Here is a 20,283-nt window from a genome sequence, read left to right on the forward strand (position 1 = left end):
ATGCAAAGTTTTACCCGTCTGGCTGGGGAGATCTGCTTAAAACCATGTGGGTGGATCCTGACCAGATTTCCCTGCGGTTTTCTTTGTCTGAACTGTGAGAGACCCGCCGGCAGCTCTTGTTTGGTTTTGGTGCAGAGAATGCTTCCCGGGCTCCCAAGTGGAGTCTAGATTATAAACATTATGATGTACTTATTAAGACTATTGAGTGATATATTAGATGCTATTGTGAGCAGATCATCATGAAGATACCCCCCCCTTTCCCCCTCTTTTCCCTTATCCCTGTCCCCTTAATCCACCCCTCCCCTTATAGCTTGTTACTCTCCTCTTTAATACCTGCGATCTGTATTCAAAAACCAATAAAAAACTATTTTTTAAAAAAAGTGGAGTCTGGATTTGGTGCGGAATCTGGCGACCCAAGAATCTTTTCCCAAGGAAGTGACTTTGTCAATAGCTTTGTCTTCATGTATCTGACGAAGGAAGCTCTGTCGAGCTTTGATCTTTGAGATGCCTACAAATGGGCAAGATCAACAACTGCCCGTATACACCCTTTCTCCGTTGTGGCCTTCACCTTGTGGAATAGCCTTTCTGAGGAGGTCAGGAGGGCTCCGACACTCCTGGCTTTATGCAAACTGTTCAAAATTGAATTGTTCAGGGTAGCTTTTCTATAAAGGTAATTGGACGACGCTGTAACAGAATGCTTCAAGAAGGCATTTTATCAAGGGGAAGGAACTGTGGGCCATGCTGTTGTGTACAGAACACAATTACCTGTTCGTTTCTGCTTTGTTTTCTGCAAATGCAATACCATTTTCCTCCATTGTATCTGCACTCTGATTTCTGAAGTCCTGGTCCATTGCTTATTAAATCGTACTTATTATTTTTATTTTATGTCATTTATAGTCCGCCTTTCTCACTGAGACTCAAGGCAGATTACATAGTGTCTCATCAGATCGACTGCATCGATTTACACTGTGGAATCTGCTTTGAGAGAAAGGCAGACTACGCACATAGTAAATAAATAAGACTGTTATTACTTCTGTAATGTTCATGTGCCCCCCCTCTCTCTTTCTCTCTCTCTCTCTCTCTCTCTCTAGGGTCTTCAAGCCTTTGGCCTTGAGAAGATTCGGGATATTTGGCACCTCTTTCATCCCGAACGTGAGTCTCTCACAGATTTCATGAAGCAAGTTTGCAGTGTTCCACAGGGGCAAGTGAGCCGTTGCATATTTATAATCCCACAGGGCCAAGTGAACCACTGCATATTTATATTATATTTATAATATAATAGGTGACTACAGAATTCTGGATTCGTTGAGTGAGAAGGACCTGCTGTATGACCTAATTCAAACGTCTGAGCTGTGTCAGGAATTGTGCCAGCTGCCCTGGGCTGTGCCCAGATCTAGGGAAATCAGTTCAGAGTCCAGTTGGGCAAGAGACTTGGCACGACAGTGCTTACGCCATCTTGGGTCTGGGTTGAAAGCCGTATCGGTTCCAAGATAGGGTTTAATTAGAAATGCATAAGTTAGATTTAAAACATCATATGGTTCTACATATACGTACTAAACCTCATATATAAATAAAATCGCTAATGTACAGGTATAATGGTACAACTCATTGCGGTGTGTATAGAACCAATAAAACCAGATGCATTTCAGCCTGAAGGCTTTCCTTTGTGATTTGAAAAGGAATGCTGAGATGGGCCATTTTCGCACGGCTTACCTTGTTCTGGAAAACAGCAAAATCATGTGAGAAGACGCTGTTACCATGCGAGAAGATGCAATAGCAGCTGTTTTCCGGAACAAGGTAAGCCGTGCGAAAACGGCCGCGGTTTTCATTTCTGTTTCATCTTTGGTTGTTATACGGCATCCCATCTTGGTGATTGTTGTGGGGATAATAATAACAATGTACTTTGTAAGCTGTTCTGAGTGGACATTAAGTTGCCCAGAAGGGCGGTATATAAATTGAACCTGGCTATGTAAGATTTACAACTCCTAATATGATAACAATGCCCTGATTTTATTTCATGCTGTTCTGGGGCAGAATTCTAAGGAATTCACTCCATGCTATTTTCAGTTTCGTCTCAGCATTCACTGTGTGCTATGTCACGTATGTTTAATTTATGTATTTTATCGATGGGGTGCCATCTGTGATATTTTCCTACCGCTGCGGAACGCCTTCGGGCTGAAACGCGTCTGGTTTTATTGGTTCTCTACATATGGCCATTGTTCCTGTATATTGAGATTTTATTTTATTTTTATACAAGGTTTTTAATATGTATATGTAGAACCATAAAAGTAAAAGGTAAAGGTAGTCAGTCCCCTGTGCAAGCACCAAGTCCTTACTGACCCATGGGGGCACGTCGCATCACGACATTTTCTTGGCGGAGTGTTTTTAATCTAATTTATGTATTTCTAATTAAACTTTATACTGGTGTATTGTCGAAGGCTTTCACGGCCGGAGAACGATGGTTGTTGTGGGTTTTCCGGGCTGTATTGCCGTGGTCTTGGCATTGTAGTTCCTGACAATACAGCCCGGAAAACCCACAACAACCATTTATACTGGTGTTCTTAATTCATATTTTAAGTTATTTTCTACAATTTAGTTGTTTTTTTCTGCTTTTCCAACCTTGGTTTGCAGGGTTGGTGTTTCCCCCCCCTTTTTGTTGTCCTTATCAGCTCCAAGATGGACCCAAGTGGGGACTGGGGTCCATACAAGAAAATTGCAGGCCTCTGATGAGGGACCAGGCCGTGTGTCTTCCATTTGTCCTGGGACTGCCAGACAAGCACTGTGTGCCTTTTTGTTTCTGGGGAGGCATTCAGTGTTTTGAGAACCTCAAAACACTGAACGCCGTGTTGTACAGAATGCAGAGCGGGTGGCCAGCACAGCAGCCCTCTGCCGATTTCCCTTCTGTTTGATCATAAGGTCTAGCACACCTTACCCTGTGCTTTATTATGATGCGCATTCCCCCCGCTGTCTATGTGTCACCACTTGCATACTTGGCTTGCAATGTCAACACTCCTGCGCCACCTCATTGATTGTTGAGGGTGGAGACACGGCTACTGTTTTCAGCGGCATCCCTGTGTTCTTCGTGGCACGTAGCGCCATGCTCATTCAGTCCCAACTTGTGTGTTTTCAGTGCGGTCCTTGATAAGGGATCCTTTTGTGAGGAGGTGGACCGAGAAGGGCTTTCAGGCGTTAAGGAACTATGCGGTTAGCGCTGAAGATAAGCAGCTGGAGAGCAAGATTGCGATTGTGGAGAAATACGGAAACCACATTCCTGACCTGCTGAACAGGATATCACAATGCCACACATCTAGTCCTGAGTTTGCAGGTAAAAGAGACCACGACTTTTGGGGCCACATGGAGATATGAAAGAGGCATTATGCTCAGGCCCAGCTCTTTCGCGTGATCCCTTTTTAGTTTCTTTAGCTGTCCATCTTGTCAGTTCTATGGATGACAGGCTATGGCAGATAGACCCCTGTACCCTCACAGCAAGCACTCCATGGTCTTGGTTGAAAAGGCTTTATTTCAGGAATCGAATCATGTTCATAGACAGGTCCAAAGGTTGACCAGAAAGTTGACAGGAATAGCTAAGTGTGTGAAAAGCATTCTTCTTATAGAGCACAATTATTCTTCCCCCCCTCCCAACAGTAAAACATAACTTTTGGCGTGAAATAGTCGTGAGAACTTCACTGAATAGTTTACATCTCAAGTCTAGACACCAGGAAGGCAGCAGATTAAAAGTGAAACACACTTATTCACGAGAACAGAGAGTGTACAAGGTCAGAAGCACTGAGAGCTTCAGAGCAGCTTCAAAGCAGTTAGATGAGGCACCTGCAGTTTCAGTAGGCCTGGGAAAACAAAGCAAGTTATGGCATTGGTAATACGACATTAAGGTACAGCAGTAACAATGGTTCTGTAGAACAAGGCACAGAACAGTAGTATGGCAACTGAATGGCATGGACGGGGTACAGAAGCCAGGGGCGGGGATATGTACAGACATGACACATCTCTGTGACCAATTAAAACACCTGCTAACGCTAATGACTAAAGCCCTGAAGTCAGTTCATCTTTTGATTCCTTATATGCTTGGTTTACTTTTTAGATTTTGTCCTGGGCACGATCCATAAGGCCAAAGGGCTGGAATTTGACACTGTGCAAGTAGCCGACGACTTTGTGATGGTTCCGTTAGCGCGGCACAACCTGGGCAGGATGCCTGCCTTCCACGTTGGTAAGGAGGCCTTTCGTAAGCATCCTTTCCCCAAGTCTGTGGGATCTCTGATGCTGCCTGATGTCAAGTCAGCGGCCTGTCCTAGCTCCATAGTGACTGCCTGGTAGCAGTTCTTCTCCGAGATCCTGGAACTGGAGAGATGGAGCCCCAAGATCTTCAACTGAACTCTTAGTCACTGTTGTAGGGCGAGTTGCCAGAAATGGGAAAAAAACTCTGCTGGCTTTTTTTCAAAACTCTGTAGGGCAAGCACCATTGCTGCTGGCCCTTTCTAAGAAATACTGATTTTTCCCCCTCTACTGTTTCATTATTTGATCCACCTCTGCCCCACCTGTCTGTCTTGAATCTCCCTGTAGACAAAATCCCGGCCGATGAATGGAATTTGCTGTATGTCGCCGTGACCCGTGCCAAGAGACGTCTCATTATGCCCCAGTTTCTGAGCCGCCTCTTGACGTTGGCTGGGGTGAGTTAAAACCGTCTCCCTCTGCGCCCGCAGCTCAAATTCAGGAGGGTCTTTAGCGGATGTCACGTAAGGGCGAGTGATGCTTGGAGGAGCCGATAAAATTCTTGTGGGATTGTTGAATGCATTGGATCGTTGTGATAGTCCAAAGGGAGTGCAACGTTGCACCAGGGTCTCCAGTGAAGGAACAAAAAGTAACTTTTGCAGGGCTTTTTTTTAGCTGCAAAACAGTGGAACGGAGTTCCGGAACCTCTTGAAAATGGTCACATGGCTGGTGGCCCCGCCCCCTGGTCTCCAGACAGAGGGGAGTTGAGATTGCCCTCCGCACCGCTCCAGCGGTGCGGAGGGCAATCTCAGCTCCCCTCTGTCTGGAGATCAGGGGGCGGGGCCACCAGCCATGTGACCATTTTCTCCGAGGGCAACCCACGGAGTTCCACCACCTCTTTCCCCAGAAAAAAAGCCCTGAACTTTTGTATATGCAGAACTATTTCAGTGCTAAATTTTGCTCTTTGATGAGAGAGATTTATGCTTTTAAAAAAAGCAAGAAATGAAATTTCTTGATCAATTCAGCTCAGACGGTTGGCAGGAAGTAGACACAGTGTGGCTATTTATTTAATTTAATTTAATTTATTTATGTCATTTATAGTCTGCCTTTCTCGCTGAGACTCAAGGCGGATCACACACTATGAGATTAGTACAATCAGTATCATGTACATTCCCATACAGTATCAAGGACATTTCCACAAACAATGCCATAGGGTAAATTTAAAAGACATAGCATTAGCAAGAATCCAGTATAGAGTAGAAAAAATACTGAAACAGAACATAATCAATTCTATGACTGACATTTGACAACCTGGAGCACAGGTGGTACATAGGAGTACATATTTAAAGCAGCAGATAATATGTAAGGCAATATAAGTGATGATGTCTGCGGTCCCTAACTCATTAGCAAAGCATCTGAGACCCCATCCCTACAATACAGCCCTCCCATTTGAGTAGAGAGCCTTTTGGAATAGCCTGCCAGCGTCCCATACATCCCCCCTAAACTAAATAGTCACAAGGCTAAGCAAGATTTCAGATGGCTTTCGGTGGGGGAGATCCTTTTTCTCCTGCTCTGCATTGCTTGAGTGTTCTGAAGCCAGCACGATCCATTAAAGCAAAGTGATCCACTGGGACTCTTTCATCTTTAACTAGGGATAGCCGAGGTGCTGCAGGCTGAGCTAACTGGCAAGGCCTGTGAGGCGAGGTTGTCCCGAGCCGGCCAGTCATTGGCTGTGTGGCCAATGCCAGGCAATCCTTTGGTGCTGAGGAGCATCGGCTGAGCTCTGGGTTGCTCTGCAGCACGCTGGAAGATGGGGATGAAGTTTGGCACCTCTCGGTACAGGCGAGGTTATAGAAATGTTGTTTATTTTAAGTTTCAGATTTTCTGAATTAATTTGACTGATAATTAGCATAATTTGGTATATTAGTATTAAGAACGGTTAGATGATAATAGGTCTTATATAATTTGGCAGTATGAAAAGTATAACAATGAATATTGTTAAATACTTTAAGATACAATATTTGTAATATTTGATTTAATAGTGAGATATAGTAAGAGGGAGAGAGAGGCAATGTTTCCAAGAATGGTTGTAATGAACCTGCACATGATATTTAAATGATATATGGTTATTGTATTCTAGACAGTCTTTGTGTCATATATGGCTGTCTGCATATCTGCCATGAATGTATTCTGTGTTCTGTACTGGTTCTCTGAGGGCATGAGAAGTTTCTTATTGATGTTAAGCCAGTATTTACTTTCTCTTTCCCTGCTGCCTCCAGCAAGTGTCCTTGAAGGCCAGCTGCGGCTGGCTCGAAATGTATCCTTCTTAGGAACTGAGATGACTTCATTCTTTGTTCTGTCTAGCCTAAACCTAGCTGCTCCTCTTCACCACCCCCCTGGCTCCACGCCCAAACTTTAACCGTCCCTATCCTGATGGCGGGAACCTTCCCTATAACTAGCACTACCGGCCCCATCCATGTCACTTCTGCCAATTCAGTTGTCTGAGCACCTTGAACTTGATGTATCTCTAATAAAGTTACTTCAACCAATACACCTGCGTGTTTGCTGTGGAGAACTTGGGGATTCCACCTGCCAAGAATTGACACTTTGTAATGGGTACCTTCATTTTCCTTTAGTGTCGTCTGTATTCCTGTTCCTATTTTGTTTTGTATCCCTTTTATTGTTTAGAAAATAAAATGTATTTAAAAAATACAGGCAAGGCTGGCAGTAAGACCAGCTGAGTTTGAAGCCGGGGTGGAATTGCCCAAACTCTTTCAGCCAGCAGAGGTTTTCCCCATTACTACAACTTGCCTTGCAAGATGAGCCAAAATGCAAACCTGATTTAACTCATATATTGGTGCCTTCCTTCTGATTCGCACATTTAATTAGACGTTTAGTTATTTATTCACTTCATCTTTACCCTACCTTTCTCCCCAATGTGCCAACTTCATTCTCTTCTCCTCTGTTTTATCTTTACAACTATCCTGTGACGTAGGATAGCCTGAAGGAATGTGACTGTCCCAAGGTCACCCAGCCAGCTTCCATGGCAGAGCGGGGACTCGAACTTGGGTCTCCCAAATCCTAGGCTGACATTCTAACCAACAGAAATTTCCAGGGTATAAGCTTTCGCTAATCAACCACACTTGCTCAAATATTTTAAAGAACCACAAGGTATTTTTCATTGTTTCCAAAAAGTGAGACTTCAATTCCGCGGCTGCTTGCCTGTAAATAAGCCCTACTGAATGCAGTAAAATGTCATTGTGAGTACATTTGCAATGGCGTGAAACAGTGGGAATTTCCATCATTAGAGGATAAATGACAGCCAGTTTGGTGTAGTGGTTAAGAGCAGCAGGACTCTAATCTGGAGAACTGGGTTTGATTCCCCACTCCTCCGCTTGAAGCCAGCTGGGTGACCTTGGGTCAGTCACTTAAGAGCGGCAGGACTCTAATCTGGAGAGGCAGTTTGATTCCTCACTCCTCCACTTGAAGCCAGATGGGTGACCTTGGGTCAGTCACTTGAGAGCGGCAGGACTCTAATCTGGAGAACTGGGTTTGATTCCCCACTCCTCCACTTGAAGCCAGTTGAGTGACCTTGGGTCAGTCACAGCTCTCTCAGAGCTCTCTCAGCCCCACCCACCTCACAGGGTGGTTTGTTGTGGGGATAATAATGACATACTTTGTAAACTGCTCTGAGTGGGTGTTAGGTCATCCTAAAGGGCGGTATATAAATCAAATGTTGTTGCTGTTATTAATGTATCAGTGGCTACTAACCATGTTGACTAAAGAGGAACCTCCGTGTCTAGGGGCAGTAAACCTCTGAAACCCGATGCTGGGAGACAACATCAGGGGAAGGCTTCGGCCTCAGCCTCTGTGCCCTGTTGTCGGCTCTGCAGAGTAACTGGTTGGCCACTGTGTGAGTCAGGATGCTGGGCTGGATGGACCACTGGTTGGATCCAGCAGGGCTCTTCTGACAGTGCCCCGTCCCCAAACAGAAGCCCGGAAGCCCTGTCCTCGTGCATCCCCCGGTGAATTTGTTATCTTCTTTCCAGGAGTATTATTTAAGACCGGAGCTGACCAGCGAGGTGTGTAAGAGGGAGCCGGTCCAATGCATTATTCAGGGGTGCCTTAATTCCCTTCCTACTGACTCGTCCCTGACCATGAAGAAGAGGCCATTTGCTTACGTATGTATCTGGCTTGCTCAGCTGAACATTTGAGAGATTTTTGCTGACGGAAGAGCATCTCTTACCCTTCTCCGCCTCCATTCCCCCTGTTTGGCAGTTGGGGTATAAAACATTTATTTATGTCATTTATTTATTTATGTCATTTATAGTCTGCCTTTCTCACTGAGACTCAAGGTGAATTACACAGTGTGAGAGTAATACAGTCAGTATCAAGGACAATTTCATAAACCGTGCCATAGGGTAAATAAATACAACTTTACAAGACATGGCATTAGCAAGACTCCAATACAGAGTTGAAGAGATGCTGAAACGGAGCAGAAGTAATTCTAGGGCTGACGTTAGACAACATGGAACTACCCTGTAGGATCATACTTAAACAGTAGTACATAGGAGCACATACTTAAAGCAACAGATAAGACACAAAATATTATGCAGCCCTGCAAAACTGGAGACACCTGCCATACTTAGTGTTTGAAGGGGCAATTGTTTTGAGATACTATTTGAAGTATGTGTAATCGGATCACCCATATTTGAGATATGTGAAATCCGCTTTGAGTCTCAGTGAGAAAGGCGGACTGTACTGTAAATGACATCAATAAATAAATGATTATTTGCTCTGGAAGTCTACAATGGCTAATGCTTGTTTTTGCTCCAGCCTCTGTCATTCCATTTGTTGTAGTACTGGATCTCTATATTTTTAAATGGGGAAGGGAGAACCGTGTACACCTGGGCTGTTTGGAGGAAAGGTGGGATAAAAGCATGCAACATAAGTGAAGAGATCTTTTTATTTATTTGAAAATTCATATCCTGTCTTTCTTCTGAGATGGTTTACAATTCAGTTAAATACCAAAATATACATGTAAACTAGCTTTAAAAAAATATGAAATAAGGTCCATATTGTTTGCTGCCAAAGGCTGAGCGGGACACTATAGTGACACCTAGTGACAGAACAGAAACAATACAACATAGCATTGTAACATCAATTGAAGGACAGAAGGAGACTGAAGAGGAACGCTCAGCAACGATTATTCATCTGATCTCCATAGCTGTGTGGGCTCTTATGGAGGGAGAGCTTTGATGTTGGTGGGCTCTGGGAAAGCAGGGCTCTGCAACTTTTTAATGCATACAGTCTCTCGTGAAATTTTGAGAAAGGACACAGAATGGTTGCCATAGGTGTAGGGGCCTATTATAAATATTAGAAGACCTCTCAAAATGTTGGGAGTTTCGAAGTCAGGCATTCTCCTGTGCTGGGGACAGCATCGTCTGAATGGGTACTCCCCACAGACTCCAAAGTTGTGCCTCTTGGAGTCTTCTGAAAGCTGTCTCCTCTGAGGGCCTAGAGAAGAGCCAAGATGGATTCGGGGTCTAAGAAATTATGTGCCTACAGCCAGGCGAAGGGCACACTTCTGTGGGGAGCAAGCGGAAGCACCCTGTCTTTTTGTATTCCATTCAAGACCCTTCGAGTTTTATCTTGAAGAAACAAGCCGGTTCCAGGGAACGGATCAGCAGACGTTTTGTTGGAGAACTGCTGCTTTAATGCTGAATATCAGAACTTTGAATTGAATCTGGAAAAAAAAATCAATAGCCAGTATAGCTGCCGCTGTGACTATGATCTCTGCACCCAGTCCCGGATGCAAGGCAGGCAGCTGCATTCTGCACCGACTGAGGCATCTGAGTTGTCTTCAAGGGCAGCCCTGGGTAGCACATGTTGCAGTAGTCAGGCCTGAAGGTTACTGAAGCTTGGATCAGGATGGCGGAGTCATGGGTTGGGGGAGACACTTTTTCAAAGTCCCCTACAATTACCTGTTTTCCAAGAGGCAGACCTTGGTCTAATTGAGCTCCAAGATTCTTTATATGTTAGTAGCATCACTGGTAGAGGTGGTTTTCTGTGTACATGGGCACACCCACACTTGAGTGGTAAAGATGCACTGAGGGATATTGTTTTTCTGAACTTCCTAACAGAGCGACGGTGCCAAAGATCCCGAGGGCTACCTTTGCCACAGCTGTGTGGAGCGGCGTCTCGGTCCTCTGGTGTGGCTGACTGTCTCTCCCGAAGTGATGCAGACCCTGGAATCCATGGAAGAGATGGTTGCCCTGCCACAGAACTACTATAACCTCATGTTGCATCTGGCTTGAACTCGAGAACGCTTTGCTGGGGTCTCTCGTGCTAGAGGAGAGGGGGATAAAGGCTGCCGATCAAGAAGACTCTTTAGTACCCGTACTGAGTGCTGGTCTTTGGGGAACTTTGCAAGTGCAATTCAAGGAGAGATGAACTGAATGAAAGAGCAGCCCCGAAAGAGCAGACAGCGGCAATATTTTGAACATGGCGGGGGCGGGGGGGGAACCAGTTTGCCGCAGTTGCGGCATTAGAGCCTCTCCCAATGCTGAGAAGTTTTTGCCGGAGATACTGCTTCCTTCCATTTGTACCTAATCCATTTTTAATGTATAAGAACGCTCTGCCTTTTGTAACATGGGTGGAGCTTGCTGGAGAAAAGTGGGTAAGAGTTAGTGCAAACAAGAGCTGATGTGGCATTTGTCTGAGGTTGGGAAGGACTGTGACGAGTTGTGCGAGTTTGCGTGTGTATCTGTGTGTTTGTGTGTGTGTGTAATTCGCAGAGATGTGGATTGCTGGTTCCCGCCACCGATCTCTTTCGGCAGCTTTTGGTCCCAGTTCCTTTTTCTAATAATCTGGAATGTATAAGCTGCGATGAGCCTTTAATCAGACTGTGAGGGACTCGTTCACAGCCTCCCGAGATTTATTTTTGGGAATGGGGGGAGAACAGACTTTTTAAAATAAAACTTTCCCCACACCTTTATTTACCAGGCACAGCTTTGAGATGGAATTTAAGTTCCGATACGCTTGAGATTACGGACTTTTATGCATTAAGCCTCCACTGAATATTTGTTCAGCCTTTTATTATATAGTGCCTTCAAACCGGTTCTTTCTGACAGGTTTCTAGACCTATCCACCAGGTTAACTCTTCTCAAATGCACAGGATTCTAACCACCCCAGTCAGCCATTTTCCCCAAGAAAGCTTTACAGGCTACGCTATTACAGGGCTGCGGATCACAGGCCTAAAACTGAATATGCTGTCCCCTCCTTGAGGTAAAGCCAGCCCCGCTCTGCTGTGGTACAGCCCCACACCCAGGGGTCATTTCGTAGAAAAAGAGCTGGAGGAACGCATTAGCATAACTCATTAGCATATGCCATGCCCCTTGCCATCACCAGAAGTGTGTCATTAGCATAACTGATTTGCATATGCCACACCCCCTGGCATCACCTATCCTGCCTGTTTAGGGCCCAATCCTGGCCATTCAGGGCTGAAATTGGGCCCAAAATGGCAAAAACGGGCTGAAAATGGCCAAAAAGGGGCAGCTGTGGGGCAGCTGTGGATTCCTGAGGCTGTCGAGTGGGTGGACCCATTTCAGACTATGGGGAAGGAGGCTGCTTTTGAATGCCCTTCTGCATTTACAGAAGCAGTCCACACCTCTCCCTACAAATAGAAAACTAGCACATCAGGGTGAAATGGTCACGTCCAGCCCTCTGCTTTATATTCTGCTCCATTTGCAGGGATTCTCTTAGCAGAGGGCAGTCTTCAAAATGAAATCCCTCCCCTATTATTCTGACCGGTTTTATTATCTCTGCCTGTCCTTTTTTTTTAACCGGGCTAGTAGAATGCACTGAAGTTTTAAAATTCTGTAATAAGGGTAGGCAAGGTCTGAGTGGCCACCAGATGGCAGCATGGATGTGTATAAAGGAAACGGCAAGAACGGAGTCCAGGGGCACCTTAGAGACCAACAAGGTTTTTGAGGGTATAAATAAGCTCAGACTCTCGAAAGCGCATACCCCGAAAATCTTGTCGGTCTCTAGGGTGCCACTGGACTCAACTCCTGCTGTTCTACTGCAGACTAACACGGCTACCCACTTAAAACGATCTCCGTATAAAGGAAAGGAAGCAAAGCATCAGCCCCCGATAAATTTCTCTAGGGGCCAAACTACATATTCTGGTTTTTAAAAAGGTGGGCCCAGATCCTTACATTTGCACAGCAGGTGCAGGGAACAGCTTTTTAAAAATAAAGGAGACACCCCCGCCCCAAATGGGCTCAGAAAGCTGCGTCAAGAGGAAAAAGTGTTCCTGCCTTCCCTCCCAATCAGTTTTCCAGCATGGAAACAGTACTGGGGAGTTATTTCCCCTTATTTGCTGCTCCATGTGTACAGAATGTTGCATATGGATCTGTGTAGCTTTTTTTCCGTTCTCCCCCTTTGCTTGATCATTCCTGGGGGTGGGGAGGGCTCAGCCCACCCCTTGGCCCCGTCTGGGGCTTGAGCCCCAGCCAAATCCCTGCATGGAAGGCTTGAGATCCAGAGGAGTTAGCCATGTTAGTCTGTAGTTGCAAAATAGTAAAAAGTCCAATAGCACCTTTAAGACTAACCAACTTTGTTGTAGCATAAGCTTTCGAGAGCCACAGCTCTCTTCATCAGATGCCTCCGACGAAGAGAGCTGTGGTTCTCGAAAGCTTATGTGCTACAATAAAGTTGGTTAGTCTTAAAGGAGCTACTGGAATTTTTACTGAATTGCAATCAATCAATCATTTATTACGGTCACAAGACCAGCCAAGTTAAGCACAGATAAAAAAGAACGGTTTTTAAATACTTAAAATGGACAAATACATAAAAGATGATAATATATATATATACATCTAACTATAAAACTCACTTCATTAATTCACTTCCCAGCAATTGACATTTCCTTCGTTAAGTGATTCCACTTCCGTACTGTCACACAGAATTTTGCAACTGCATAAGATACGTTTCTCTGACTATCCTCTAAAAGATATACCTGAAGGGTTTCAGGACTAAAATACATATAATACTGTAAAGGTTTGAATCTATAAAGTAGTGGAGTAATTAATTGTATCCTTCTTGATAGAATTAGCAGTGCAAAAGTGTGTGTGTGATATTTTCAACCATTTTATTCGAACAGGGACAACAATGCTATTGCAAAGGCAGGCGAGAGAATCTCCCATATAAAACTGCAGAGGAGAATGCATCAAATCGTGCTCTAGAGAAGACCCATCTACATCTTTCGTTTGTAAAATCCGAAAGATACGGGGATGTGGTGTAACTCAGCCCTCTTTTTAGGCTCTTATAGAGGGAGTATTGCCTCATCATTTTGGGACTCTATATTAATTAACCTTTGGGTTATTAAAGCTTTTGCTTTGTTGAGTCCCATATCAAACAGGGCTACCGGGTCCAAGCCAATCTGTTAAATTTTATCAGCTATCTTTGAGCACCGTGAAGGGTAAGGTTCAGAAGCCAGCAACAAGGGAATTAAGCCCTTTGGCTCAAGATGAATTCTTAGCCAGTAAGAGATGACATGCCCCCAGATTTTTAGTTCGACTCTGGGCAAGCCAGCCTAAGAATAACATTAGGAGTACATCTAGATACATTAAATAACGATCTAAGAAATTTAGATGACCGTTTCTAAGATCTTAACATTAGCAGTTAGTCCCATTTGTGATCCGTATAAGAGTCGTGCTGATGATTTTGTTTGGAATAGTTTCAGGGCCGCATTTGCTGATGAAATTGTGTGGGCTTTGAAGTTAGCATTGAATGTAAAGATGACTCCTAGGTATTGCAAATTTTAAACCTGATCTATAGTATTCCCATTTATTTCCCAGTTAGTTTTTTTTTTAAAGTGTCTACTAAAACACATAATTTTAGATTTCGAGTAATTAATCGTCAGAAGCTCAGTATCGCATTGATCTTTGCTGGAATGCCTGAGGCGAGTCACAGTGTTTGGGGAGGTTAGCGTAACTGAACGGGATCTGGGAGACCCCGCTCTGCCATGGAAGCTCAGTGGGTAACCTTGGCTCTGTCATACACTCTCAGCCTAACCTACCTCACAGGGTTGGTATGAAGATAAAATAGAGGCAAGGAGAATGTTGTAGGCTACTTTGGGTCCCCGGCGGATATAAATGGGAGAATGGTGGTGAATAAATGAAGTATCTAAGCAACTAATTGCTGTTATATTAGGAGAAAGTTGTCAGGAGACAGAGATGGCCTCAGTGCATTTCAAAACCAACCGTTGTGAAATTTGGAAGTGATCTGTGAGATACATTCAGTATGGCAGGGCCCTTTGGACCAATGTAAAGATAACCCAGTGATACTTTGTGTTTTATCCTCACAACAACCTTGCAAGGGAGATTAGGCCGAGAGCTTGTGACAGGCCCATGGTCATCCAGCAAGCTTCCATGGCAGAGTAGGAATTCAAACCTCCCCCGACCCTAGTCCGACACGCTAACCACTACACACACTGCCTCTAAACTGTGTCCCTTCCTGTCGTGCACTGTCCCAGGTTTGCCATGAAATCTGAACGCAGCCAGGGCATGCGTTTCTGCTGCAGTCCACTGGCATTTTTTCTCCTCTGGAACTTCCTCTGCACGGGAAAGATGCAGGGAATTGGTGTTGTTAATTTTATGTGTCTTCTGGTTCCCACCTTCTCTCCACCACCTGGAAGCAGAGAGGGCGTTGCTTCTGCTTCTAGCGGAAGCCCAGACAACACCTCTGAGAAATGGAACAAAGTGCATGCAGACGCCAAAGGGCATTGATGAGCCCGCAAAGATTTTTATCGTTTCACCCTTGTGCACCATGCAGCACCTGTTTCTTAGAGGAACAGCCTGCATCCTCCTTACTTTATGGCCTTTGTCCCTGCCCCAGTTCCGGCTTGCAGCGTGCATTGGCTCACGTTCATTCACAAATGATAACTTGTTTGCCAAGAATGGGTCACTCTCACTTAATTCCATAGCCTCCCTTTTCATTGCAAGGCTGTCGGCCGATGTTCAAGCTGGATGGAAGAGAATGCTTCTTGACACAGTGTGTAAATCAGTTCATGGAACTCACTGCCACAAGATAGTCTGTTGAGGGGTGCTAGTTTAGCTGGCTTTTCAAAGGACTTGAGTAAACTCATGGAGGTTAGGACTGGGTGGTCGAGTGCCAGATTTGGGAGACCTGGGTTCGAATCTCTGCTCTGCCTTGGACCAGTCACTCTCACTCTAACCTCATGGAGGTTTTTCGAGGACAAAATGTCAAGAGCTCAAAGGGATGGGATAAACATGGATAAATAGAAACCTCCCTGGTCAGAGGCAGCATACTTCTGAATACCTCTGCTATGCCCATATACCGACTCCCAAATATTTATTTAAACAGCCTGTGCCTGGACTATTTTAATGACTTTTTAAAGGTTATTATTGATTGTATGGTTTTATGATTGATTCACCGTGTTTTATGAATATTGTTAGCCGCCCTGAGCCCATTTGTGGGGAGGGCGGGGTATAAATCAAATAAATAATAAATACCAGATGTGGGGAGGGACACATCAGTTGGGGAGAGAGGTTGGCTTCTTGCCCTGTTTCCAGGACATTGAGTGGCTTGATCAGAATGGCCCCTCCCACTAACCACGCACTAAATTTGCACCCATGCTCTATCAAGCGAACTACAACATGTATTATAGCTAGCTTCCTGACACTCTAATTTGCAATACCCCTCCCGCCCTCTGCCTGGATTATAAAGACTCCTTCCTTTTTAAATCCTTTGTATCTGATGAAGGGAGCTTTGACTCTTGAAAGCTCATACCCTAGAAATCTAGTTGGTGCTACTGGACCCAAAGCGTGCTCTTTCACACACAGCTTTAGGTTCTCTTAGTAGCAGTAAGGCGGGAACAGCATCGAGTGGGACAAGGCACCGACATGGGGAAACTGAGGTTGACAGCGGCATACTCAGCAGCAGACACCACTGAAGAACAAGACTGGTCATTGTACGCACAGCAGTCGGGATGAAGGCCGGCTTTCTAAATCTATTTTTGTCCTCCCCCTTCTTCCAGGTAACACCTTCCCATTTTTTCAGAGTAACCTGCCTGAGGTAGGCTAGGCGGAAGGTGGCGAGAGCGACCTTAGAACACCCAGTAAGCTTTATGGCAAATTGAGGACTTGAACTCAGGGCTTCTGCCACTTGCCAAAATAGGCAGTATTAAGCTAAGGATTGAGAGCTAGTGTGTGATATAGGGGTTAGAGTGAGACTCGGGGTCAAACCACACAAGACGAAATACGAATTACACTCAAATACACTCAAATTACAAAATACACTCGAATTACCTGTGTAATTCGAGTGTATTTTGTCTCGTCTGGTGAGACCCTCGGATCTGCGAGACCTGGGTTTAAATCCCCACTCAACAGTGAAGAAGATCACTGGGTGACCCTGGGCCAATCATTCTATCAGCCCGAGGCAGGCAGATCTACAGAGGTTACTAACTTACTTGTGTCTGGAAAACTCTAGATATGTAGTTCCCCCAGCTGTTTATCTCTTTCAGTTGGAGATTTCTAGTTACAGGAGAAATGTTCCCTTGCTAGGTGTCAAGCACTACCTTCTGTGTTTTTGGATGAATGATATAAAAAGGTTCCCAAGACCATGTCTTTGTGGTTCAGGGGAGGCTGAATCTATGGAACACATTTTACTTTGTTTCTCCTGGTATCACTGAAAGTCTCTCTCTACACAAGACATCTTACACGAGTAGGATCAAGTGAAAGGTCTTGCACTTGTTCTCCCATTGTGGATACACACACCCTACTAGGGCGGCAGAGTACACTTGAATATAAGACCGCACCGAAAGTAAGTCACTTGAGCGTTGCTGTGTAAGATGTCTTGTGTAAAGAGATTCTTTGTTTATCCACCCCTTGCTTAGTAGATATCTTGGTTGATAAGTTTCGGTATATGTAAGAATGTACATATTGCAGTTTTGCATGGCAGGCAGTCAAATCCATCAGAATTTGATGGCTTAAATTTTATTCATACATTTTTAGAATTTTAATAATCTTATATACTATTTATTTATATGTATTCTCCTGTATTACTATTTGTGAGAATTGAGTTTTTACCTGCTGTTATGGTTGGGAATTTTCCCAGTACTTGTGCTGGTCTAAGACCATATTAATAAAGATTGATTGATCATTCTATCGGCCTAATTTTATTTCACATGGTTGTACTGAGAATGAAACAATGGAGACCTGTGTATTTCTTTGTGTTTCCACACGTGGGAAGGCTTCTGGGGCAGAGGGAAAGCGGGGTCATTGGTAACAATTTTCCCTCCAAATGTCAATAACCAATAGTCATTCCACGATATTGGTAGGAAATGCTCTGACCTATCAGATGTGTTTGTTTGATGCAATGTAGCAACGTTTTTGGGGGGGAATTTTTTTTTTTTAAAAAGAAGACGCATATCTGTCGACACTTCCCCTAGAAAAAGCAATGAGGAATTGATTTTTATATTGGCAAATTCTGCATGATGGACTTTGAGCATAATGAAATGAAATGTCAATGCGAAACAAAAGCCTTAATGGGGAATCGGGGAGTGGTGGATTCGTACGACTCCACTGCAGCACGACTGCTCAGAAAGTCCGATCAAAATCGATCATGTGGAATCCCCCTATGAGAACAAAATTTCCAAGGACGGGTCTAAGTCCCACTTGCAGTTTTGAAGAGGCAGATTCATACCGTTGTTTTCTAGAAGATCCCTGCCCCAAGGAGTTTACAACTTGAACTTGGACAGCAGAGGGAAGGGGAGGCACAGGTTATAAGAAGTTCTCAAGTCTATATGGGTCCATTATTTATTTATTTACTTTATTTATTTACTTGCTGGGAGAGTGGACTACACATTTAATAAAAAATAAATAAGATGTCCCCTTACCTCGACACAGCGAAACTGGTCACACAGCAGTAAAATCGAGACGATACTGTACTGCAACTTGGAGACTCTGCCTGGTGCAGATTGCTGAAGCCTGATTATCATCAGGAGGTAGGCAAAGCATGCTTACCATGTACCACTCTGCAGTCACTCCATCAGCTTCCCATTTGTGTGTGTGTGATGTGCCGTCAAGTCGCCTCCGACCTATGGCGACCGTATGAATGAAAGGCCTCCAAAACGTCCTATCTTTAACAGACTTGCTCAGATCCTGCAAACCAGAGGACGTGGCTTCTTTTATTTGAGTCCAGCCATCTCGTTTTAGGTCTTCCTCTTTTCCTACTGCCTTCCACTTTTCCTAGCATTATTGACTTTTCCAGAGAATCTGGTTTTCTCAGGATGGGACCAAAGTACAATAGCTTTAGTCTTGTCATTTTAGCTTCTAGGTAGAATTCAGGGGTGATTTGATCTAGTACCCATTTATTTGTCTTTTTGGCAAATAAGTTATCCCGTTATCGGGCTCAAGTGATAGGCTATCACCTACAAAGCCCTTCATGGACTTAGTCCCTCATACCTATGGGACCGCCTCTCTCCCTATGCCCTGCCATGCCAGCTTTGGTCATCTTACCAGGGCCTTCTACAAGGGCCACCTGACACATGGGGAAATCAACAGCTGCCCGTACGCACACATGCTCTGTGGTGGCCCCTTATTTTGCGCAATGGCCTGCCTGAAAAGCAGCTTCCAGTCTCCTGGCTTTCCGCCAACTACACAAAACTGAAGTACTCAAGAGTGCTTTTTTGTGCTGGTAATAGGACTACTGTAAGGAAATGGCTGGGAGAAATATGCTGGAAAGAGATAGGGACTGTAGCATATGCTACTATGTACTGTCTGTTGCTGTTAAGAATGCTCCTACAGAATAGTTTTCAGGTCCCGAAACATATTGTGTCAATTTGCTTATGTTTTGTTTCAGCAACATTTGGAACAGATTTCTGATTGTTTTTCCTGCAATCCTTACCCAATTGTATTGTTTATTGAATGTTCCAGCTGTTGACCGTACTGACCTACACTGTGTACTCCAGTCTCAGCGAGGAATGCAGACTATAAATAATGTAAATAAATTAGTAACAACATACTGGATAAATGCAGACTAGATATGTAGATTATGGCCCTGACTGCTCAAGACAGCTTTGTCTGTTCCAATGTGTCTACTTAAATGAATGTCAGAATACCTTTCCTGGGGCCGTTTTGTTACGGGCAAGCGAAATTTGCTATCACGGAAATCCCAATCAAGGAGGGACCCACTGACTAAGGAGACCCACTGAAAGGCATTTAGCAGACATATTTTGAGTTTGGGAGATTTCTTTGAAGCTTTCCGGCTCACTGGCCCTATGGAAGCAGAGAGGCAAAATGCGTTCATAGTTGCGGGTCTTGGTCTGGGGAAATAAACTTTTGACTGCTGAGTGTTTGGGCATTAACTGCTGTGCTTTTTGTGCTTCATAGTTAATATTACTGCTGAATTTGGGTGCATGAATTGCTGTATTTACTGTTAATATTCTTGTCCATTGTTCGTTGTTGTTGTATACTACTATTACTGTCTCTGTACTACACTCTGCTTTTGTGCATATGTGTCGCAATTAATTATTACAGCTTTATCACTTCTGGTGCTTTGCACATCTTTTCCCCTTCTCTTTACAGGGGTTTCTGTAATTCTGGGATTATTTTTCACAACCTTTTAAAAAACAATGTAGCCACAGGGCAGTGGACGCAAGCATGGGCAGAGAGGGGGAAGAGTGGCTGTTTAATTCTCGCCATGCCCACCCTGCTGAACATCTGCCCCTGAACAGCTTTGCCTGTCCTAGTAAAAAAATAGTGTCCAGAGGATAAAAGCAGTTTGTGTGTGTCTATATATGCTGTCAAACCACAATTGACTTATGGCAACCCCCAGCAAGGGGCTGTCAAGGCAAGTGAGAAAACAGGTGATCTGCCCTTGCCTTCCTCTGCAGAGTTTTCCTTGGTGGTTACCCACTTAAGCACCAACCCGGCTTAACTTCTGAGATCTGACAAGATCGGGCTATATACTATGCTGCCTTCTCTCAAAAGCCATTTGAGAGTGGTGATTTTAAGCGGGAAAATGATC

At 44.4% G+C, this 20,283-nt stretch overlaps 1 protein-coding gene across 1 annotated transcript in view; it reads left to right on the forward strand.

Moving 5' to 3' along the window:
• FBH1 (F-box DNA helicase 1) overlaps window positions 1-11,147 on the forward strand; it is a 45,249-nt gene extending 34,102 nt beyond the window's left edge. The window contains exons 16-21 of the mRNA XM_054989361.1: window positions 1,092-1,152; window positions 3,131-3,325; window positions 4,100-4,225; window positions 4,579-4,685; window positions 8,277-8,408; window positions 10,371-11,147. Of these exons, the coding sequence (XP_054845336.1) occupies window positions 1,092-1,152; window positions 3,131-3,325; window positions 4,100-4,225; window positions 4,579-4,685; window positions 8,277-8,408; window positions 10,371-10,544 (795 nt within the window). The 3' untranslated portion in view covers window positions 10,545-11,147. The remainder of the gene's footprint in view (window positions 1-1,091; window positions 1,153-3,130; window positions 3,326-4,099; window positions 4,226-4,578; window positions 4,686-8,276; window positions 8,409-10,370) is intronic.
• The last annotated feature ends 9,136 nt before the right edge of the window (window positions 11,148-20,283 follow it).

This window comes from Eublepharis macularius, chromosome 9 (assembly GCF_028583425.1).
Source record: "Eublepharis macularius isolate TG4126 chromosome 9, MPM_Emac_v1.0, whole genome shotgun sequence".
Taxonomy (NCBI): domain Eukaryota; kingdom Metazoa; phylum Chordata; class Lepidosauria; order Squamata; family Eublepharidae; genus Eublepharis; species Eublepharis macularius.